This window comes from Glandiceps talaboti, chromosome 2 (genome assembly GCF_964340395.1).
Source record: "Glandiceps talaboti chromosome 2, keGlaTala1.1, whole genome shotgun sequence".
In the NCBI taxonomy this organism is placed as follows: Eukaryota; Metazoa; Hemichordata; class Enteropneusta; family Spengelidae; genus Glandiceps; species Glandiceps talaboti.
In genome coordinates, this window is record NC_135550.1 from 28,683,828 (window position 1) to 28,708,744 (window position 24,917).

Below are 24,917 nucleotides of genomic sequence, written 5' to 3' on the forward strand. Positions count from 1 at the left end.
CAGCAGAGTAGTTGAGTTGTAGTGCCGTACTCAGCATACACTGAAGTAGTCTAACAGAGTTTACCATGTACAGTTTTTGTCAGAAATTAGCCTATATATTGTTGAGTTATAAAATTGAATTCAAATGATACAGTTTGATGAAGTACAAAATCTCTAGAGGCACACACTCTTCAATGTGTCATGTGTCAGGTCTTATTCTGTCATACCACAAGGCATTGTGGGTAATTGATCATGCAGAGAAAGTGGTAAGAAGACAACTTTCTGTTTCGTTGTGATATAACACAAGGTTACATAGTTAAATGTGATGGAATATATCACGCTGATCTACCCAAGTCCAGCATATGGAATTCTAGCAATTATGAATGGATAGAAACATATAGTTACATATGCTGGGTGTTTTGTTTTTGGTGACGGTCATGGCATTGTACTGTCTTTTTACAGACACTATCCAATAAAGTTACATATTGAATATTTAAAAGTATTGTATAATACATAAAAGATAAATTCATAATATGTTGTAACACATAATGCTCTATTTGATGTAATGTACCCAACTTGAGAATATCTATACTTCTCAGAGTCTGGTTATTTTTTAGCTTTATAATGAGACACCTATATTTACAACAAATCTCCTGTATTTATGTTCTATAAAGTACATAGACACATCGCAAGAATGAATCTAGAAATAAGAAGATGAACAATAAACATTGCAATATAGTAACCAAATAGTAGAATAAAGTATGCAGATTGACAGGTGTTATTACAGAGAAAAATATCATAAAATCAGAAAATGGTCAATGGCACATCCTGGTCGGGAAATTTTTTGTGACTAGCTTATTTATTGGAAAGGTAATATTTAAGATATGACATACACTTCCTAGCAATGAAGTCTGTTCATGAATATTAAAAGAGGAATTATTATTAAAGTTGATATGTGCAGTGCATATAGTAGCCCAGGCGGAATAACACGTTAGCGATACATTTTGATCCTGTAGTAAATTTAACATTGTCAGATGTATCGTAATCGTGACTTCAGATTATTGAAATAAAACCTACAAGTATTAACATTGAAGACAATTGATAGACAAACTTAGATTTGCATCATTAATTCAGACACTTTATTATTTGCAATATTAGATGTATATGTTGTTGTCTCCATAGGGTGCAGGTGCAGGACACAGAACACTTCTATATGGCCATGCAGTATTATTAAGACACTCACTGAGTAATATGGTAAGTACAGTCTATATTGTGAATAAACCGTAAATTAGTAATTTCACATCCCGTGTTATTCCATCATGGAAAGGAGGAGTGTTGCAATAAATCATCAATAAAAACCCATTTCTTATTGTCAGATTATAAAAAGATTTGTGAAATATGAATGCACATTTCTAACCTTTGACCCTCACCATGTTACCATGGTTACAGTTTACTTTGGAAAGGTTTGACGATTGTGTAGAGCGTATTGAAGGTGAATAGTTGAAACGATATTACTATTGAATGCTATCAGTGTAGATGTTAGACAGGAATAGGTTACATGTAGACATACAAATTACCGTTTCTGATGATAGCATCTGTCTTGTACAAGGTAAATAGGAAAGATGTTCTAACAGATGTCGGCACTAATGGAATGTATTACCACACAGACTTGTCAGTCTGTTCAAATAAGATTGCGACTTGGAAGAAAGTTGTCTGAAGAGAATATGTGTTTTATGTAGTCTTTGCTTTAAATCACTTGCTTATATCAATTCAGGAAGGAACCTTAAGAGACTAATTCTACATTTATAATGATTTGTGTATTTAGTAATTCAATTTTGTATATATTTTGGAATAAAATAAAATTAGCCAAACTATCAAATTGAAATCAAGGAACTATGCAGATAAATGACTTTCATGTGGGGGGGGGGGGGGGGGAGAAGGAACATAAAATAATGACTGTTGGTAAACAAAATGAGTAGATTTTTAAAATAAATAAATATACAGTAAAGTAAAGGGAATATATCAAAAGGGGAAGAGAATGGTTTGAAACACTTAGCTGAAAGTGAAAATATTCTGATCCAAAATATAATAAAAACATTTTTGTTTTCTGTGTGTTAGTATCTAGCATGTTTGGCATCAACAAGTTCATCAAGAGACAAGCTAGCCTTTGATGTTGGTCTCCAAGAAATGTCCCAAGGTAAGAGGCAGCCATTTTGTTGACATGTATTTTTAATTTATTTGCATAATATGCTTAACCGAAAGTTCTTTCAGCTCTTGTCTTTGCCAACTGCAGTTTCTTTTTTGTACAGCTATGAGAGACTAAAAGGCAAAATGTTTGCAGGAATAAATATTAGATGATATCCATCATTTTAATTTCACTTTCATTTATTTAGTTAGTTAGTTCTTTCAACAGAAACTTGTGTTCTTCAATTTTAAGGTGTAAAAGCCAAAACTCTTATATTTGAAGAAAATGCTGTAGAATACTGTATCCTGATATGAACAATCAACAAAACTGAGAAAGCCTTGTCTAATGCCAAGCCCAATGTATTACTGGCAAGGTTTTAGATTTTACACATACTGGTACTGTTTGGATGGTGGGGAATGGTAGGGAGTGGAGGGGGGGGGGAGGGGAAGGTGTGGTAGTGGTTGTATGGGGTTGTCTATAAAGTCATAAACCTTTGGTGTAATTTGATGCATTTCTTGTACACGTACACATTAAATATAGGATGGCTTTTACTTTTAAGTTCTTGTATATTTTTAACTTTTCATGAGACAGTGTTTTAGCTGTCAAATATCAAAGAAACTGCAGATGATTTGGAGTGAGCTGGCTTGTAAATGATGAATGTTGTTCCCAATGTTTCCTATGTTCTGTCCTTCCTCTTTTAACCTCCTTGTCTTGCAGTCGTCAAAGTAACAATCTTTTAATACCAAAGTAAATTTATTAAAAAAGGGAAAGGTATTATTATGTATGCCTGCATAGCCTACAGCATGTCAGTACTAACAACCAGATAACAGAGAATGCAAAACACTTTTTTGAATGAGATCTACGTTTTGCTGTAACGCTATTCAAAAAAATTAGAGTCTTCTTGGCAAATGATGATGATCTTCAAATTCTCTTTTCTGTCAAACTAGATCCAACTGTTGCTACTTAACTTGAATTTAACGACTTGCTCGTATATATTGCTACTCCTGTTCTGTGTCTGAACTGTTTGGTATAGCTCAGAAGTGAATGTTAATGACTTTCCTTTCCACTCAGATTTCATTGTGCTGTCCAAAGTCTATATATCAGCATTGCTACTAAAATTGTTTTCTAGTGACTCATAAGTAAAAGCATGATACAAATTCTCTTTGATATGTTTTCTAACTAAATCTATGCCAATAATGTACTTCTAGATTAGGGAATACTTTCAAGTCATTTGAAACACATTCTTGATGTATTTGAAATAAACAGGTTACATATCTTATATGAGTCATCGTTCTTTGATCTTGACCTCATTCGAAAAATGTGCACTTTAATGATAGCCAATTCTGCCACCATTGTACAACAGAATTATTATTTTGACAAAAAATGACTAAATATTATTAGCTTAATTATTGGCTGCTTCATAGTGTAAAGAATATAAACATGATCACTTCATTGAATTGCTACTAATTCACACTGTGTATCTCAGAAAATTAATTTGGTTTGCTTGTATTTTTATAGAAACCTATGTGTACTTTAACTGTACTCCTATGTTGTTCTTAACATGTTAACTTGGTTGACTGGTGTTTTGTTCCCCCTACTGATACAGGGCCAGGAAGAGTAAATATGATAGGTAAAGTCCAAATGTTTTAACACCATTTTGGGTGACTGGGAATTAAGGGGCTAGCTTTGTACAATCACAGTACGTGTTTTCCCCAGAAAACTGTACCTCCAAATCAATCCTTCTGTTCTGCATGTAGAGAAAGTAGATATTTTCAAATTTAATATCTACATATATATGTGGCCACCATGTATGCTGTCCTTTATCTCAATACTGGGGAATTCACCATACTGTTTGCTTACTACTGCAGGCACTCCTTTCTCTGTTCTTACATCCTGTGATCTTCCACCCTATACTTTCCATTTTTCTCAGCCAGGCTAAGGATCAGAGACTTTTGAGGAATTTTGTTCCCATATTTTGTACTGTTTTACAACTTCACAGTTTCTACTACAATGCTGAGAGATTATCAAACAGATACTCCAGATCTTTTTTTCATATTTGTGGTAAATTATATTAAAGTCAACTATTGTTGCCAACAAAAACAAAAGATGAAATAAAGTCTTATGATTTTGATAAAACCTCTTCTGTCCTCTCCATAAGAGAACTAAATATTGAATATAACAAAACATACATTTTTTGACATGAAACTCCACAAAAGTCACTGGATCCTTGCCACTAAATTCTTTTTATTTCACTTTTGAATTTATGAAGGAATTAATCAAGTGTTGGTTGGTTAGCACTGTTATGTCTTAACACTTTTTTGACTGACTTTTTTTCTTCAAACTTTTGCAACTTTTTTTCAGCCAGCTGCAAAAGAACCCAGTCTTTTCAGCACAGTTAACTATATATGTGCTTTAGTTCTGATGTATGCCTGGTTGATATGTACATAAGCACAGATCATCAAGATATTGTGTTTTATGTATTATGGTGTATTCTCGGATATCCAAATTGGGTTTTAGCATGGGTGAATGCTGTCTGTAGTCATGGTAAAGCGTCTGTGTGTCAGACTGTGCGTTATGCATATATAGATAACTTACAGACAAAAACTGTTGGACCAATACTGTGATGTTTAGTGGGGATGTTATTGTTAATGTCTAATTGAAAGTTATCAGATAAGTGATTTCCAAATGATATATATAAAAAAAAGTGATTTTGGATAAAACAAACTTCATTCAATGATTACTGGGTAAATTGGTCTGCAATTTGGTGGGATCATCATTGATTTGTAATGATTAGCTCACAATAAAATCTTCAATTAATGCTTACATAGGTATGCAGTTGTTCTATAACACCATTGATTCTATTTTATCTGTCAGAGAAAGAAGTGTCCAGTGCTTAGTTTTCAAACAGAACCCAGTGTATATTCATACAGATCTCCTGTATTACATTTACTACATATGTATGGGACTCAAATCATGAGATATTTTCCCATACAATTATTTCATGATATATTTTATCTTTTATTCTCATTGTTTGTTTACTTTACTTCTAGCTGTACACATTTCAAATTGCCATGTCATTACTTCATCAATTCTTACTTCCTAATATCCTTTTCTTTAGCATGACTTCAGTTTGGCAAGATATGTGATCACATCTCTATTCCTCAGATCATGCTACAACAAAGGCTGTATGAATTGCATAATTGTACAAGATCTGATTTTCCATTCATTGTTTTACCCGGTAGGGGAAGCTTGTTGGTGGACCATTCATCCAGCCTCCAAACAGAGATCAGAGGGTGAGAAAGTGAGAATAGGAGATGACCTTATCCTTGTTAGTGTATCATCAGAAAGATATCTGGTAAGTAAAGATTTGATGTGAAACAGGATTTCTTATCAGTTAATATATTATGACAGTGTGGGAAAAACCATACGCTATTAGTTGTGAGTTGTAATTATATTTATACAATGAACACAAATTTGTGATGCAATATTAATACACAGAATGAACTTACAAATATGAGGAATATTCTTTTGTAGAAATAGGAGTTGTGAAAAATACTTTTTTTTTTTTATACATATTTAAGTATATTTCAAGATGGAAGTAGTGAGAGAGTAAATACCAAGTTCTGAATTCTTTGTTTTTAGTATTGAGATACACCTGGTATCATTCTTTGGTTTAGTTGTCCACTTTCAAATAAATGATAAAACAATAAATGTTGTAATTTAGTGTTTGAACTTTGCTTTCTTAATTGTCTTCAGCATCTGTCACCACCATGCAATGATCCACCAGAACCATGTAAAGTATTAGCATCATTTCATCAAACATTATGGACAGTTGGTCCTGTCAGTACTGGTAGTTTGAAAACAAAAGCAATGGGTAAGAATGAAAATAACAAATTTCATTTTTTTGAAGCTTCAAAAACTAGATTCCAGTAAGGTAACTTCACACTCCATGGAGACAAGTATCAATTTTTATTCTACTAACAAAGTTCATACTGCCCCCCCCCCCCCCCCATATCATTGTGAACAATACATTCTACTTTTGATATCGACACTAAAATACCCATAACTTAATGAGGCTACTACTAACAATAACATAATATGTGTCTGATATGCAAAATGAATTATTTTAAAGACATCTCCATACCCAAGCATGTTGTCTATACCTCCCCCCCCCCCCCAAAAAAAAAAGATCATTGCGAAATAGTTTCAAGACAATATAGACATCAAGTCCTTTGTTATTTCTTACTTCTACAAATGAAGATTGTATTTCAAGCAACTGGACACAGTATTAAAATTTTATTTTAAAAGTCACCAGTTTTCCAGTGCTAGGAGTATAGTGTTTAAAATCCAAATTTCAATCTTCAAGAAAGGAGATAGACCTTTCCTGGCCTCCAATTAGCTAGTATGATCACTGTCCTGTGAATAAAAAATCCTAGCAAGAACACAGATAAATAGAGATGTATATGTCAGCTAAGTATTGTGATGATTACAGTGCAGTGAACCTGTGTTGGTTTGTAGCTGATAGAGATGTCCAGTAATTAAATGAACTTTGTCATCTTCAACAGAGCATTTAGCCATGTCGACAAGAATGTCATGTTTATGCATAAAGGTGTACCTGATACCTCGTTATTAAATTACTGTGTGTCTGCATTGAAATCTATATGTCTGAAGTATGAGTGGTCACATCTCCCAATAATCACGTACTATATTTGGCACCTGTTAGTATATGTTGATGTAGTGGCTAGAGACCAGTGTAACTTGATATAGAATGTGATGGATAGTTCAACAAAGTTTAGTGGATACAAACTTAAAGTCTTTTCATCACTATGTTTATATATTATAGAATCAATATATCTATCTTTCAGCTCCAATTCATTAAAATTATACTTCAATATGTATTTCAGGATTTGTTAACGGATTGGATGTATTGAGATTTTTCCGAGGACATATGGATGAGTGCCTTACTGTACCTCCCAATGGTTGTAAGGAAGATGGCAACATCAGGTGTGTGATTGGTCAGATCTCTTCTAACTTGCATATGTTGCAGACATCAAATATCCATAACATTTTGACGTGATGATATTTAAGGTCAGAGGGGAGGTCATGGCAATCATGGCAACCAGGGCATCTTTTGCGATGAAGATGTGTCCAGCAGTATTTTCACACACTGACATCTGATAGCATTGCTTGCTAATGTACAATTATTGATGATCAGTATAAGATGACAAAACAAGATGGGAGATATCTAGCTGAGTGGAAATCACCCTGTTGCTTTTATAAGTAAACAGACTACGTAACCTTAGTTACCTATAAATCTGAAAGTATTCCATCAAATTGGTAGTATTTAGATATTTTAAACATTTAGAGTGTAATGAGGCTAATAATATCTTGGTTGAATTCGTGACTTTTCCATCATGATAAAGATATCATACTGTGCGTTAATAAGTCAAAAATCTGACATTTTGTCACAACTTTAGCCTTTGATATTTTGATTGAAATGACAACAAGGAATGATATAAACTATAAATTAGATAGAAACATGCTGTGCCATGTATGTACAAGTAGACCTTGGAAAGAAAGGTTATGAGAGTTCAGTAACCAGTCAGTGATGGAATGTTGCAGCACCCTGAGGCTATTATGTAGTCTGTTTGCTGTGTCTGTTGGTATAATCCTAATCATTTTATTAAATATTTTAATAGTAGTAATTATTAAAATTAAACAGTTTCATTAGTTTTTAATAAACGAACAAATGAATGAAACATTGATTTTTACCATCCATAGATAACTGCTTTATGTATTGTTTACAGTGAAATGACTTTAATATGAAAGTGATGCAAGGGTATACTAAACTCATGACATGATGCTGAATAAATAAAATACATAAATAGGAAAAGGTTAAATACGTCCCATCTGTGGCTAACTGATTTTATGTGTTATTTACAGTGAGGTATCGTATGAAAGTGGTGCTGTTTGTAGTCATGCAAGGTCACTATGGCGGATTGAGCTTCTCAAAGTCAAGTAAGTCTAGTTTTTACACGAGATGGATTACTTTCCATGGTTGTTTTTAAATCACATACCAATGTCTGACTTCATAACTTCTGTCATCTCTTTATGCTGTGATATTCTGATATGTTTATTTGTCATTTCAATGTAATATCTATTTAGTGGCCCATTGTAAGGTTTTATAACTGATGACTTCTTCCTTTTCTATCAAATTGTAATGGCGTAATATGAATTATTTGTTTATTTCATCATCTATTTATAAAGTAGCTATTATTAGTAAGATATGTTATATGGGTGATGGAAAATGCGTCATAGCATATTTAGACCATGCACTTTAACCCTTCAAGTCGTTGGGAAATTCTTTCGTGTATCCCTCCCACAAGATAAAGAACTGCTTTATCAATAGTTATCTATTTGTGGAAACATTGAACTTGCATCCTGGAAAGTGTCATATTAAACAGACAACATTTGAAATATGTCTGTACTTTTTATTGATGTATTCATTGTATTGTAAACATTTCAAACTTATTGGAAGTAAAAAAAAAAGACCGACCAAATCAAATTTGATAGTCTCATAATAATAAATGTATACATCAATATGACGTATAGCTTCTTAGTTGTAAAACATTAATGTTCATATTTTGCTCTTTTATTTGTTATTTGTTGTGAAGCATTATAAATTCATAAAATCTGTCAAATTCCCAGGGTATGTGATCAATACTTCATACTCAAGCAATATCGTAGGATCTAAGTTGAACATTTATAGAAATTTATCTGTTCAAGTATAAGCTTCTAGTGGAATACCTCTTATCTCAATGATCTATCTCAGGATGTCTGATACAGTTAATTTACAATACTAGTGATTGATCGTCAAATTTCATGACTATAAAGTAATGTGGTGTCATGAATTGTTATACTGTTAGGGTCCCGTAAACTATATGTCAAGCATAGAGAGAGACTCTCTGTCCAATGTCTATACTTCATATTATCAATGTGTCAAGATGAACTCCCTAAGCTCTTGAAAAAACCCCAAATCACTGTATAGTACATGACATCTACAGTTTAAATTTTGTTATATACACTCCCCAAGCTATTGAAATATCTAAACCAAATCAGTATATATTGGACTCCCCAAACTATTGAAATTCCTAAACCAAATCAGTGTATATTGAACTCTCCAAGCTATTGAAATTCCTAACCAAATCAGTGTATATTGAACTCTCCAAGCTATTGAAATTCCTAACCAAATCAGTGTATATTGAACTCTCCAAGCTATTGAAATTCCTAACCAAATCAGTGTATATTGAACTCTCCAAGCTATTGAAATTCCTAAACCAAATCAGTGTATATTGAACTCTCCAAGCTATTGAAATTCCTAAACCAAATCAGTGTATATTGAACTCTCCAAGCTATTGAAATTCCTAACCAAATCAGTGTATATTGGACTCCCCAAGCTATTGAAATTCCTAAACCAAATCGGTGTATATTGAACTCTCCAAGCTATTGAAATTCCTAAACCAAATCAGTGTATATTGAACTCTCCAAGCTATTGAAATTCCTAAACCAAATCGGTGTATATTGGACTCCCCAAACTATTGAAATTCCTAAACCAAATAAGTGTATATTGAACTCCCCAAGCTAGTGACATTCCTAAACCAACTGAGGGTATATTGAACTCCTTAATAAGCTCTTGAAATATCTAACCAAATAAGTGTATGTTGGACTCCCTAAGTTATTGAAATACCTGCACCAAGCACTGCATTTATTTTTTGAATGCACATGTCCACACTATTGTTAATGTGTGTATTCAACCATAGACAGTGGAGGGACCCTCCACTGTCTATGATTCAACATCCTAAATGGGAAGTTTGTATGTTCTCATAAAGTACAATAATTGCACAATTCTTATTTGATTATATCATATTTTAGATGGAGTGGCAGTTACTTAGGTTGGGGACAACTGTGTAGACTAAGACATTTAACATCAGGTGAGTTAAAATCTGCTTTACTCTGTGTTTTACTGTCAGAAACTGATGATAACCTTGTGCAAACTGTACAGCATTTAGCCGACATGTATATCTGTAGATGATAAACATTTCAGGAAGTTATGATCAGTATATTGTAATACTAGGCGTTACTTACTAAAAGTATATTATTTTTCTTTTTATCCCAGGAAAGTATCTTGCTGTGACTGCAGACAAAGAAGTTTGTATCGTACCTAGACAGAAAGCTGATAGAGAACGTGCCGTGTTTTGTCTTCGACAATCAAAGGTAAGAATAAGATCATTATCAGTAGTAACATTTTTAGACACATAATGTTGAAATCTGAAGAGTATTGTGTATTGCAAAGTGAATGTTAATGTGTTAGTAGTATTAAAGGTATTATTACATTTTAGTGCAAATATCTGAACAAATGTTAAATATATTTAAACAAAATTTTAGCTGTTTTGACTTCTGTTTTCAAAATAAGTGGAATGGTGAATTATCTACATGGTTGAAATGATTTCTGAAACATGTATTGTTTGTGTACTACCAGGATGACAAGACACAATGGGATAACAAGAAAGATGAAGGAATGGGTAAAGCTGATGTCAAGTATGGTGATTCTGTTGTCTTTGTGCAGCATGTATCAACACGCCAATGGCTATCATACTTGGTATGTTACAATATACACAGTCTGTAATATTGTCTATTCCGTAATACATACATTATCACTTTGCCTACGTTCTATTTACATTTTAATATTTTCCAATCCTGAACACACATAGTGTGTTTTTGAAAACCCCAAATCTGTGCCAGCCAAGCAGGCAGATATGTTATGAATTATATATAACATCAAATCAGATTGATTTGTCAGTACCTAGGTAAGATAGTCAATGTCATTGTAATTATGATGTCTTCTTGTTGTTACAGTCAGTGGAATCCAATGTGAGAGGCAGGACTACAGACAGAAAGGTAAGGGCTTTGACTTGAACTTAAAATGCTAAAACGTTTCATGACTGTGTTTCCTACTGTAAGTTTAACATCAATGAATAAAATATATGCTAAAGATGGTGTGTACTATAGTTTTAACATTTCTGTGTCAAGAAATGTATTCTATATATGTAACTGTATCCATGTAGGTCATAGTAACATTCAAGAGATGAAAATATTAATGACTTTCAAGGAATATATGAATTCCAAGCGAAGTAGTACCAATTCGAAAACAAATTGACTCCATTTGACTTGATTAGAGCATCAAATAAATGAATTAAGTAAAGGCGGTCTGTTAAAAATACTCATTCATAGTACTCAACAAGACTAAACTTGTTGTCATGACAACATTACTTTCAGGTTATCATGCATTCAGAGGGTCATATGGATGATGGATTCTCAGTGGCCAGAGCTAGAGAAGAAGAATCCAACTCAGCCAGAGTTATCAGGAAAACTGCCTCAATATTTCACTTATTTAACAGGTCAGTGTTTATTTAGATTGGTGACCTCCTTTGCACAGTTTAATTGGCATCATTTGACACATCTAGGTGTGGTTACTTTGTGTATGATATCTCTCAGTTTGAATTACTCATAAAATTTTGTACACATATTTTAGAAAGTTTCAGTATGTTCAACATAAATGTGAGAGATATGTAGAAACTTTGCCGCACTTGAGATTTGAGATTGTTGGTTTCAAGTTTTATGATACTGATAACGATATAAATAAGAAAAGTGGAAATGCTGATAATTACATAATAAGATAATGCAGTCGTACAATAGTCAAAACTTGAGAAGTCTCTGCTCATACAAATTAACTTTATGAATTACAATATAATTTATACTTCAAGAATAATACTGAAAAAATGTTTTAAAAATCTAAAAATATTTGACGATGATTTTACTGAATGATGTTTTTCTGTTGTCTATCTTAGTGCATTGGATTCCTTAAGGATAGAACGAGACAGTGAGCAGTGGGCTAGCTGTTCTTTAGTAGAAGTACTCAAATGTCTTGAAGATCTCATTGAGTATTTTGCTGAACCACATGAAGACATGGGTAAGTGTTATTGAATGGTGATGGGTGATGTCAAATACTGCAGCATGGGAATAGTAATTAAATCTAGGTATAGAGAATAGATCGGGAATACTGTGGGGGGACACACACACACACACACACACACACATGCACACACACACACACATATACATACACACGCATGCACACATATGAGGTATATAAAAAAATATTAAATTTTTAAAATTAATGGAGAAATGCGAGACAAGTAGGATATACTGTAACAAAATTTGAGTTTCGACATGAGGGTGGATGTAATGGAGAGAAAGTTGGACACACATATACAAAAATTAATGGACATGAATATTTTCAGATAATTTATGGCAAGGACCATTACTCATTTAGAAATCATGAATGCCAAGAAATTTTCAAGTGGTAGTTTAAACCAAAAAGTGATATTTTTCATACTTGCACTATTAAAATATTTTGATAATCAAGTCTTTTCATCAGTGATTTTAAAAACTGAGTTTCAGAAAGTATACTGTTAAGCTTATGCTTTTGTAGAAACAAATTTTAACTGTACAGTAAATCTTGACATTTTGTTTCACCAATTACAGTTCATGAAGACAAACAGAAAGCACTGAGAGCCCTTAAAAACAGACAAGATCTTTTCAATGAGGAGGTAGGTAGTTGTTACTAGCTATGCTTGTAGAATATCCAAAACTGCAAGTGGAATTGTTGTAACTATAACTATGTGGCTGTTCTAAATATTAAGTCACATACGTCTATATTCACACCATTTTGATGAGCACTGTCATGTTTGACTGGATTTCATAATAAATACCTTTAGGTATTTATGTTTTGATTGGAAATGTCATCAATAGAAAGTGTTAGCCTTTCAATTTGACATTGTATAATATTCTGGGTCAGTTACTGCTACAACATTTGAGTAAAGCATTCACAATCAAATTGTTACATAGCCATAAAAAATGTTAGTGCGTGGGCAGATAAGTGTCTGACCCAGACAGTCACCATTTAATGTGTATAATCACTTGTCCACCTTCTTCTCATGACCTAAAATAGATAAAAATAACTACACTTCCCATCACCCTCATTTGTTGGGTAAGTTATTTGTTTGTAGAATGCTCATACTTGAAAACTATGTTTTGTCTTCTACAGGGTATGATTGTGTTAGTATTGGAAACTATTGACAAGTTTAGTGTTTACAAAAGTGGACGTGACTTTGCTGCATGGGCTGGTGAAGAATCGGGACAGAACTATGAAGAAATCCTTAACTCTCTTTACGTTCTTCTTGGTAAGTAAGAAAAGTGGTCAGGCAATTTAGGGGTGTCAATTGAACAGGAACATCAAATTGTCCCCTGACAACGTTAAAGGAAGATCGAACATTATGTATTGATTGATTGTACATACTTATGAACCAAACAAAAAATCTAGACTTGATAACGCATGGAACACTTGTTGATAGAAAGTTTGGCAAGTTTTCTGGACATCAGACGGTTTAAGTTCTGTAAATTGACATATTTTGAAGGAACCTGCAAATATATCATGTTGTCATGTTATTGAATGAAATGAAAAAAATGAATCTGAGATTTTGTCTGATTATGTAACTATATACTTCTTGTATGTTCCAAAATAACTATGGATAAGGATCATAATGGACGACTATTCCAGCTAGTAATGTGTTTCTTTTATTAATATAATAACTTTTCTATCGTCATGTTTGCTCTCTATCAGCTGCTATGATCCGTAAAAACCCTGCCAACTGTGCCCAGTTTGCTCAGATCCCCCGACTTGATTGGTTAATTCAGAGACTTGAAAGCCAACAGGCATCAACAGGTAAGCATTTCATGTAAGAACCTAGGTAACTACCCAACAGGCATCAACAGGTAAGCATTTCATCTAAGAACCTAGGTAACTACCTGATACAGTTCAGCTGAAAGTCAAGAGCTGTAACTATTCTCACACAATAAATTATCTTTTTATTTTTGTGACTTTCATTTAATTTCAACTATCTCATGATAAACAGAAGTGATGGTTTACTGTTAAGATATAGTAATGGTCTATTTCTATGATGACTGTATCGTGTACTTCTAGGACCTCAATATAGCATGTTTTACAGGTTTTGTTTACAATGTCTAGAACTCAGTCTATTTTGATATACTCCTGTAGCTTTGATATTTTAATCTTGTTATCAGGTGTGTTGGATGTACTACACTGTGTGTTGACTGACAGCCCAGAAGCTCTGAAAATGGTGAAAGAACAACACATCCGATCCATGATATCCCAGTTAGAAAAACATGGCAGAGATCCAAAGGTTTGTAGTGATGTTGTAACTGTCTGTATTTAGTGAACAAGTCTTAGTACCGGTACCTACTGATAATTCATTTTCAAATTAAGGTTTTGTTCAAATTCCAGGTGCAAATTAATAGATATACTTTTCACCAATTTGCAATTTCTCTGTTGCTTTTAAGACACATTGAAATTAAAGATGTCTTGTATTTAGTGGTTGACTTTAATGTTAATATGCACATTTTATTTGCTAGGTGTTGGAGGTATTATGTTCACTTTGTGTGGGTAATGGTGTAGCTGTGAGAGCCAATCAAAACCTAATCTGTGATAACCTACTACCAAGTAGAGATATATTACTACAAACATCATTGGTTGATGAAATCATCAGGTGAGTTAAACAGCCAATCAAAGATAGTTGTGATAGCCTACTGCCAAGTAGAGATATTTCATGACAAACCTGATTGGTTGATGAGTTAATCACGTTTATAGTCACCTGGTGTATGGATAGTAATTAAAGGTATTAAATACACTTTGTCTATACTTTTGAATTAGAATAGAATATAATATTTCTATTCATTTCCTGAATATCTTCATTACATGGTTTTATCAGAATATCCAATATGTTTTTCTGTTTTAGTATAACAGCAATGTAAAAGAATATAGTGCTATAGATTATACAGAGAAGGCATGATAACGTTTCCATTAATTTATGGAACAGCTTACTTCAGGGTTCATATATTTAGTTCTGTTCTTTCTCTCTCTTTTAGTGTAAGACCCAATGTATTCATAGGACTTGGTGAAGGTGCTGCCATGTACAAGAAGTGGTACTTTGAAATGGCAGTAGACGCTATATCCAATGCAACTCCAAGACCAGCATTTTTACGAGTTGGTTGGGCCACAACAGAAGGTTTCCGTCCTTATCCACGTGGTGGAGAGGGATGGCATAGTGTTGCTGTTGGTGATGATCTCTACTCCTATGGATTTGATGGATTGGCATTATGGACAGGTACATTTAATATGGTCCAGCTACTTCTATATTGGCTACTCAGTTACTTGCAGCTGTATAGGTGTATATACAGATTGGTGTTACATTTAACTCAACCAGCAGTGTACTGATTTTAACTGTTGACTGCCCATAAAGCCAAAAATATTCATCAGCTTCATATATCAAATGACAAAGGTTATAAAACACAAGCAGTTCAATTTAGTACATAGTGTTGAGCTTTTGATTTGTCCTGGTGAATGATCCTCATCTGAATGACAAATCACATGTTTACAGCTGACCACTAGGTGGCAGTATGATCAGCCGATTATAGATGGTTTGTTGGTATATAGAGTACTATTAGTATATATTTGACGGACACATGCATAATGGTTCTTAGCTTGTATGTTTCAGAAGATTGAAGACCTACTGTTTGTGTAAAACTAAGTGATGGGCTAGATTTTAACTTTGATGTGAAGTATGAAATTGAAACTTGTAAAATATTCATTGCGGAAATGAAGGAATGTTAACTTCCATTGAAGCTAATGTCATCAACTCTGAGAATAATGATTGTAAACCAATGCATTGAGCTTGATAATCTGATAAGTGATTATTGTGTCTGTAGGTGGTGTGGATAAAGTAGCCCCATGGAATGGCAGCCATAAACTATCTAAAGGTGACATAGTGGGATGTTGTTTAGATTTGAGTGTACCTAGAATGTTGTTTCATGTCAATGGTAATCCTGTCAAGGCAGCCTTTGAAAGTTTCAATCTGGATGGCTTGTTTTATCCTGTCATAAGTATGTCAGCAACAGTCAGGTAAATAATGATTGCAATCAGTTTTTCAAATTGTTCTTTCAATTTCTCAAATTGTTATTGCTAATGTTACCTGTTTGCTCTGTATTGTTTATTATTATAAGAACATTCATGCAAACTTTCAGGCAGTCATGTTCCATTTTTGCACTGGAGGTTGGATGTTTATTCATGCCATTTGTTCCATTCCACTGCTCCTGTGGCACATAGGTAATAAGAGAGACCCATTCCAGGTAGTGATGTAATCCACCCATTGCATTCTGGGGAACACAAACTCTATTTGGCATATTATAATTTTCATTTGAGTATTCACTATTAGTATAAGTCTTCCAATCACATTAAAATACTCTCAAGCATCTACAGCAAGATTGAAGAAAAAGATACCCCCCAATTTGTGAAATTTGATAAAATGTAATTTGATGCAAATAATGATCTTGGATTCATGCAAACCATGTCCATTTAATTTCCAATTGTATGATATAGTGTAATTTTGATGCTGTTCTGTTCGTAACAGTTGTCGATTTATACTGGGAGGGAAGCATGGGAGGTTCAAATATACATCACCTAAAGGCTTTGCTGCAATTCATGAGTCATTGCTACCAAAGGAAGAACTGGCCATACAACAGTGTTTTAACTTTGGATGTTTCAAGGAAGGCTCATTAGCTGGTCCTGCAGCTTGGAGAGAACACAGTTCATTTATTCCACAACCAGTTGATACATCTAATGTGAGTCACTTTCTACATATTCTCACCACATTTCATGACAAAATCAATGGCAAAGATTTGTTCTTGATATTTCAGTAATTTGTGAAGATGTGTTGTGAACATTACATTGTAATTATTTCACATGTTAAATATGTCATTTTCAATAGTTTCATCATCTACTTTACACTCATGTATGCATCTCTTATCTATTCCCGTGAGATCTCTTTCTACTTTCAATAATTTTTTCATAGATTTTATAGTATGCCCACAGCGTATTTCTATTATATTTTTAGGTGCTTCGATATTAAGTTGCCATGGTAAATTAATGTTGTATGTAAAATCTAACATCATCTTCCAAACTGTGTTTTGATTGACAGTACATTATACCTCACTACATAGAAGGAGTGCGAGACAAACTGGCTGAAAATATTCATGAATTGTGGTGTATGAATAAGATTGAAGCTGGATGGATGTATGGACCAGTAAGTATATCTCATATTTCTGTAAAATTGTATTTTATGCAAACTGTACTGTGGATAAACAAATTTAATGAACTTGTGTTATACATTAAGTAATGTTTGAATGACTATGTCTTTGCTTGATACATCTACACCAGCAAAACAATGATGGAAGCTGCAAGGAACTTTCTGTTTTTACAGAATGAGTACTTTTATTTGTTTTTAGGTGCGAGATGACACCAAGAAAACACACCCTTGTCTTTGTCCCTTCAACAACCTTTCAGAAGAAGAAAGAACTTTTGATATTACAATGGCTTATGAAACACTAAAGTAAGTTGATATGAATTGCATGATTTTAATATTTGGGTTTAGGTTGTATATTTTCTATTCTTTATCATTGACTTGTAAGAACAAATAAGCTGTATCATGTAAAACCAAGCAGTAGAAAGTGAAAAGATTCTGAATAATGATAGTCTTAGTTTTTACTTTATAGTTGCATGATGTTTGTCTTTTCCTTGTTTCTTGTAGAACACTGATAGCTTTAGGTTATCATGTTGGTATTGATGAAGATGCTTCAAGACATACACTAAGAAGACTCAGACTACCAATGAAGTAAGTATAATCACCCTCACCTGTCATCTCAAGCACAACAACCTTGACCCATGGATTTCATCTCTGACTGTACAACAACCCCTACCTAGACACCCTGTCATCCCCATCTATCTTGTCAATGGTGCAATCCAAGCAGTAGTTACTATAGATACAATGGTTGATTGACAGGTCACATGATAAACATTGATACAATATGGTTACAGCTAAATAACTGTAAGGGTGAACATTGTTTCAATCTTTTGTGTATAATAGTGTGCTGACAATGAGATTGATATTGGTATGGGTATTGCAGTCTTTTTCTCTCTCAGTATTGAGAATATTACCCATAAAGTGTATGTGTACATGTGAACCAAAAATAGTCTGTAGTTATTACCACTGGTGCATTTCAAAGTTTGAACAAACTATGTCTGTGTTTACTTCTGCTGCTTGTATGCAATAAAAGTGAAAGTAACTCTGAAAGAATGACTTGTATCTGACAAATTGAAACTCTAGTATAGGAATGAATATTTGTACTAATTCTAAATCATTACATCATGATTATTTCAGCTACTTGATGTCAAATGGTTATAAACCAGCACCTTACAACTTATCCTCCATCACTTTGACACCTAAGATGGAGCGATTGGTTGAACAACTGGCTGAAAATGCTCACAATGTTTGGGCTAAAGACCGCATACAGCAGGGATGGACCTATGGGCTTACAGAGGTGAGATGCTTTTTTTTTGAAAGCATTGAAAAAATTACAATTATTTAATAATGAATTATGCTCAAAATCTCATCTCACAAACACTGAATGCAAATTGACAGTGATGAGCTGAGATGTAAGTATTTTTTGCCAACTGTTGCCAGCCTGGACAAAGGGTTACCATATACAAACATTTGAGTTTTGTTTCACACACACGCAAGGATTACAAGAGGTGTCCATCACAGACACCTTCATTTTGCAAAGGAAAAAGTTATTTTATTTTTTCAACCTTGTTTTCCATCTTTCAGGACACAATTTACAAACGAAATCCCCAACTTGTACCATTTACACAATTGGATGATGTAGCCAAGAAGCTGAACAGAGACACTGCCAGTGAGACAGTACGTACTATCTTAGGATTTGGCTACAGCTTGGAACCACCGAGTTCAGAATCTGAAGGCTCTTCACGGGGTCGTAATAGAGATTCTGTAGAGAAGAAGCAAGCAACAAGAACATACAGAGCAGAAAAGAGTTATACTGTAACATCTGGCAAATGGTTAGTCCACAACACCTGTTATCCTATATGGAAAGTTCAAATCTGGTTCTGAATATTACAGTTGACCTAATAGGCTGGGCACAACTACAAGTCACCATTTGTTTTTTGATAATTTTCAGGTATTATGAATTTGAATGTGTAACACAGGGATTCATGAGAGTTGGGTGGATGAGGCCATCATGTCCTGCAGAATGTGAACTGGGAAATGATGGTCAGTCCTATGCCTTTGATGGGTTATTGGTAAGTATGACAGTTAGTTAGTCTTGTGTGTGAGGATTCACCTCTTGAAAAGTTTTTTCCTGAAACATCAGCTATTTTAACTTTACCAGACTGAGACTATTTTAACAAGTTTTTATATGGCCAGTCTTATGTTTGGCTAAAGTGTTTGGCCAAAGGATAGTCCAGTTTGTTGCCATTGCTGAATACTGTAGTAGTATCAATTTATATATGATAATATCCTAGTACAGGAGTTATACTGTGGCTGTAGTTTCCATAGACTTATCAAATTGGAGGTACCATGCTGTCATCTTAACAACTTCTGCATGAATGTATGCATAATGATATCAGCAAAGTTACCGTATTCCCACTGATTGTGAACACCAGTAATTGTAGAGACCCGCCCCTCAAAGATATTTATAAAGAATGTCACTGCTCATAAATTTCAAACACTTTTATCAGTGCGCTCCTTTGAATAGCTGTGAAGAGCATACAGTAATGTGATCTTACCAGTATTCCTTCTTGTGTTCTGTCTTTGGTATAAATGAAGTGAGATCTAAAGTGATGCACTGACTCAGAGTTGTATTTACAGGCTCGTAAATGGCACCAGGGTTCTGAATCATTTGGTAAGACCTGGCAGGCAGGTGATGTCATTGGATGTATGCTGGATTTCAATGATAAAACCATGAGTAAGTAAAGTATTTCAATCAAACATACTGATTGAACGGAAGAAAGTTCATTGGTCGAGGAGTGAATGTGATTTATGTATTTTATTACAGGGTCAGACCAGTTACTGCAAAGTACAAGCATTGACAAAAAAAGCAGTTTTATGGAAAAATAAAAAATGCGTAGTGAATTCAAACTTGATAGAAAATTCTACATTTCAATAGAAAGATGAACAGTGTAGCAATTGTATGATAACAGTTTACCAAATGAATTGTAGAGGGGAAAAGAGGGAAGAGTTTTTTCATAGAAAGAGGAATGTTTTTAAACGTATGCTGAAAACACATCTACTTAATCTTGCCTTCTCTTAGATTTGGAATTTAATTCATATACTTTTTATGCTTGTTTTGTATTTTAAGCAGCTCTGATCACCGTCTCTGTGGATTGTAGTCACTATATAAATTATTATTATTATTATTATTATGTTGTAAGGTTGACTTGTCATATTTTTTACAGTGTTTACATTGAATGGAGAGCCATTGACTGATGCGAGTGGGCATGAAACAGCCTTTGATAATATTAAGATTGGTGAAGGTAAAATTTGCTTTGTTGATAACACACTGTTGTCATTTTGTCTTGTATTATACCTTGGTACATTTGTACCTAGATAGTGTACCGGTAGTTTGGTTTATGATGTGTTGATGTGCTGATATTAAGGTTATCAGATCTACATTAATAAGTGATCACCAATAGTAATTAGATTCCAATGATTAAATAGACAATGCAATTGTATAAATATTTAATTTATGTTATTAAATAAGATACTGAAAATGTTAAACCCTGTATTGGTGAACAAATTTTTCATCTTTATATGAATAAAAATTAATAAAATTCTGTGTGATTCTTCAACAGGTTTTGTACCAGCATGTACTCTTGCTACTGGACAGCAAGCAACACTTTATCTTGGCCAAGTAAGTCTAGTTGAGTTTGGTTTGTCACTTTATCTTGGCCAAGTAAGTCTAGTTGAGTTTGGTTTGTCACTTTATCTTGGCCAAGTAAGTCTAGTTGAGTTTGGTTTGTCACTTTATCTTGGCCAAGTAAGTCTAGTTGAGTTTGGTTTGTCACTTTATCTTGGCCAAGTAAGTCTAGTTGAGTTTGGTTTGTCACTTTATCTTGGCCAAGTAAGTCTAGTTGAGTTTGGTTTGTCACTTTATCTTGGCCAAGTAAGTCTAGTTGAGTTTAGTTTGTCACTTTATCTTGGCCAAGTAAGTCTAGTTGAGTTTGGTTTGTCACTTTATCTTGGCCAAGTAAGTCTAGTTGAGTTTGGTTTGTCACTTTATCTTGGCCAAGTAAGTCTAGTTGAGTTTGGTTTGTCATAGGAAGAGAGAAGTAAGAGAGAAAATAGATTTGACAAATGAGTTTCTATGGTTTCTATGAGCTTACATTAATTACATTAATTGTTATGATTAGTAATAATACACACTATGATTACAGACTTGGTTTAGGTAGGCAAATGCCAAATCAAGCCACAGAGTGTACTAGGCAGATAAGGCGAAGGAAGGTGAATGTCAGCGCCAAGTCAATGTTTGTTGACAGGCTAGGTAAAAAGGTGAATATGAAATCCAAGCCAATGTCTGTAGACAGGCTAGGTAAAAAGGTGAATGCCAAATCTAAGCCAATGTCTGTAGACAGGCTACCGTGTACCCTTACGAAAATATCCTATAGGATTCCAAATCAGTGACTGTAGTAGACAAGCTAGGTATAGGAAAGTGCCCATGCAGGCTATAGATTGCAGTCATACTGGTTGGACACAAAATATCCATGCCTTCATAAACATCAGCGTAAGAAGGTCTTCTTATTTCTTTGTTCATAGGATCTCCATGCCCTCAAATATTTCACCGTTTGTGGGTTACAAGAAGGTTATGAACCATTTTGTGTGTAAGTATTTCATTCATTTTCTTTTTCACTTGTCAATAATTCACCTGAACTGAGATGTTTTGTAACCATTCTCACCACTTTCACTGCCACATTTCTGTCTTTTAAACTTTTTCAGCAGCAACATTTTGACCTAGGACTTAGCTATCTGCCTACTACCGGTAATATGAAGGGTAGATTACAGATATTGATCCAGCCTTTAGTATGCTTGTTCAGAGATTCACAGCCATCCAGAATATTACAGCATCATTAACAAACACTTACAGCTGTTATTGACATCATAACCACACTAATGGCACCATAGGACTACATTCATTGATGATCACTTCACCAACACTCAATATTTTTGAATGTCACTTTCTTGGCAACAACTAAGCTTCTGATCAATGCACGTCTAGTCAGTTTTCTATCTTTCTTTTTTTTTCTGTTTGCAATCTGCATGCTCTTTCCTCCGTTCTCCTAACAGCTGTCCTGCTAATTCAATAGCACCAGGGTATGTGTATCTTCCTTTCTACAGTAGAGAATGCCTGTCGTAGTCTTATCTTTACTCGCAGTCTGGGTCTGGTTTCTTCGCAAGTTTGGAGCACACTCCTCACTAAAAATACTAAGAAGCTAGAGCATTTTTCTCACATATCCTAAATTGCGAGTGATGTAAATATTTTCTGCCAACGATAAAAAATATAATCTGGTATGTACTGAATAAGAATGTTGACTCACCTTCTCTCTTTTGTTTAATTGACGACTTTCCTTTTAGGGTCAATTATGAGAAGTGATACATTTTGTATAATACAATTCACGTTTTATATTTGGACTATAATATAGTTTACTGTAAACTTTGTAGTGTACACAGTGATGACAGTATTGTTTAGTTTAGAGTATAGAAACGTAGCGTTGTAGTGGTTGCCTATACCTGACAGGGTATCACACACTGTGGTTACTATCATGACTTTGTATTAACCTTACTCTATCTTAGGAATATGCAAAGAAACATGCCTATGTGGTATAGTCGAGAACAACCTGTGTTTAAATCAATTGTAACAAACCATGAATCACTAGAAGTGACAAGGATACCTGCAGGGTAAGTGTAGTCTGTCAACTCTATATGTGGATGATTGAAAACAAAGATCAACTCTATCAAATTTCATGAAGCGTCATAAATTGTGTAACTTTAACTTTTAGAATCTAAACTTTGTGTCCTGTGAAATCTTCCAGATGACATTAATCATGATAATTATTTTAATGTTTGATGTTGCATTTTCACTCACCAAATTAGGTTTTGTAAATCAAATTGTTCCTACTGAATTTATTGAAAATTTGTCTGTAAATTTTACATATCAAAAGTGTGATAAGCTTGCAAGACTTGCAGTTCCTTATATTTAGTATGGGTTTTGTTTTTCATGTACTTGAACTGTCTGATCAACCTCCAAGACTTGCAGTTACGGTATTGATATCCCCTGGTATGAGTTTTGTTTGTTATATATGATATTTCATGAACTTGAACTGATCAGTCACCAAGATTTATAATTCTTTGTCCTCATATTAAATGATATTTTGTGTGTACTGACAGTATTGAAGGTCCACCTTGCCTGAAGGTATCCAACAAAACCTTTGGTATGGTAGAGAACCCACCTGTTGAATATCTGAGACTTAGCATGCCAGTGGAGGTGACTGACTATCCTACAGGGTAAGAAATGACTTGTGTTTAGAAAACTTCTTCTTCAACTTAAGCTGTATTCATAGTGCCACTTGCTGACAGTTGTTTCATGATGGAAATACCGCCACCCTGGAATCATTTGCAGTCTATCGGTACCCACTTTTGATACCTTGCTATTTGTTAATGTAACATTTGTATTATGAAACGTGATACGGAGATTGAATCAAAACATAATGATGGATGTATTTGATTGTTAAAACAAATAAAATACAGAAGGAAAAAGTAGAATCAGAATTCCTTTTAGAGCACCAAGTAACTAAATTGAATATTTGGTTCATATTTGTTTGTTCAGTGGTGATTTGGCCATTTCCATCCCAGTTCCTTCCATACCAAAAGAACAAGCAACTCCACAGACTGGTGGCCGAAGATTCTTGTACAAAGGAAGTGCTAGTTTTGATTACAGTGAAGTAGATTCCAGTGATTATGGAGGAGGTGGTGGAGGAGGAAAGAGAGGTAAGGCTATGGCTAATACTAGTAATAGGACACTGCTACTCTGATTGTCAGATCCCATCTGATATTCATGGATGCATTATTGAGGTATCTAAGTGTGAGTGTTAGCAATTGTATTGTGCAACAATATTTGCTGAGTTATGTCATACTCTGCCTGTCTGTCTGTCTGTCTGTCTGTCTGTCTTGCATAAAGACAAGATCACATACTTGATATTTCAAATAACTTCAGCTAGAACCTTAAGGCAAAAATCCAGAATTGGTGGTATAATTTGAATATTGCAGCTGGTGTTTTACATCATACTTTATGCTTTATTATTCAGTATCTCAGAAAAGACAAAACATTGTTCATTCATTTTGATGCCTTTAAAGGCAATTTGATACTTATTAGATATCAATAATGTTTTGTGTAATAAAACAAAATACATGCTATGATTTGTAATTTCAAGAAAATTTGACAATATTCTGGTGTGTCAAGATTTCACTTGACTGCCGTTATTTTCAAAATATTTAATAACTAGGGTTGAGTGTCTTTTTTGTATTTCTTTATTAAATAACATTATTATACATTTATGTAATCCTTACAGTTGTGTATTATTTCAGTGAGATTATTTTATTAAAATTCAATAAAAAACTGACAGGGTATTGATATGTGTGATCTGAATGAATTC

At 33.9% G+C, this 24,917-nt stretch overlaps 1 protein-coding gene across 1 annotated transcript in view; it reads left to right on the top strand.

Annotated features, from left to right (window-relative positions):
* The window catches only part of LOC144453531 (ryanodine receptor 2-like), a 127,762-nt gene that overhangs the window by 35,200 nt on the left and 67,645 nt on the right, over positions 1 to 24,917 (top strand). Inside the window, exons 4-37 of the mRNA XM_078144844.1 lie at positions 1,162 to 1,233; positions 2,098 to 2,176; positions 3,771 to 3,794; positions 5,407 to 5,519; positions 5,921 to 6,038; positions 7,069 to 7,168; positions 8,108 to 8,182; positions 10,097 to 10,155; positions 10,341 to 10,438; positions 10,704 to 10,823; positions 11,081 to 11,122; positions 11,501 to 11,622; positions 12,073 to 12,194; positions 12,770 to 12,834; positions 13,332 to 13,467; positions 13,908 to 14,009; positions 14,369 to 14,487; positions 14,717 to 14,850; positions 15,230 to 15,468; positions 16,070 to 16,262; positions 16,771 to 16,981; positions 17,338 to 17,442; positions 17,645 to 17,748; positions 17,947 to 18,030; positions 18,577 to 18,736; positions 19,024 to 19,271; positions 19,391 to 19,511; positions 20,080 to 20,176; positions 20,667 to 20,744; positions 21,063 to 21,121; positions 22,024 to 22,088; positions 23,059 to 23,163; positions 23,653 to 23,769; positions 24,092 to 24,252. Coding sequence (XP_078000970.1) covers positions 1,162 to 1,233; positions 2,098 to 2,176; positions 3,771 to 3,794; positions 5,407 to 5,519; positions 5,921 to 6,038; positions 7,069 to 7,168; positions 8,108 to 8,182; positions 10,097 to 10,155; positions 10,341 to 10,438; positions 10,704 to 10,823; positions 11,081 to 11,122; positions 11,501 to 11,622; positions 12,073 to 12,194; positions 12,770 to 12,834; positions 13,332 to 13,467; positions 13,908 to 14,009; positions 14,369 to 14,487; positions 14,717 to 14,850; positions 15,230 to 15,468; positions 16,070 to 16,262; positions 16,771 to 16,981; positions 17,338 to 17,442; positions 17,645 to 17,748; positions 17,947 to 18,030; positions 18,577 to 18,736; positions 19,024 to 19,271; positions 19,391 to 19,511; positions 20,080 to 20,176; positions 20,667 to 20,744; positions 21,063 to 21,121; positions 22,024 to 22,088; positions 23,059 to 23,163; positions 23,653 to 23,769; positions 24,092 to 24,252 — 3,847 coding nt within the window. The remainder of the gene's footprint in view (positions 1 to 1,161; positions 1,234 to 2,097; positions 2,177 to 3,770; positions 3,795 to 5,406; positions 5,520 to 5,920; positions 6,039 to 7,068; positions 7,169 to 8,107; positions 8,183 to 10,096; positions 10,156 to 10,340; positions 10,439 to 10,703; positions 10,824 to 11,080; positions 11,123 to 11,500; positions 11,623 to 12,072; positions 12,195 to 12,769; positions 12,835 to 13,331; positions 13,468 to 13,907; positions 14,010 to 14,368; positions 14,488 to 14,716; positions 14,851 to 15,229; positions 15,469 to 16,069; positions 16,263 to 16,770; positions 16,982 to 17,337; positions 17,443 to 17,644; positions 17,749 to 17,946; positions 18,031 to 18,576; positions 18,737 to 19,023; positions 19,272 to 19,390; positions 19,512 to 20,079; positions 20,177 to 20,666; positions 20,745 to 21,062; positions 21,122 to 22,023; positions 22,089 to 23,058; positions 23,164 to 23,652; positions 23,770 to 24,091; positions 24,253 to 24,917) is intronic.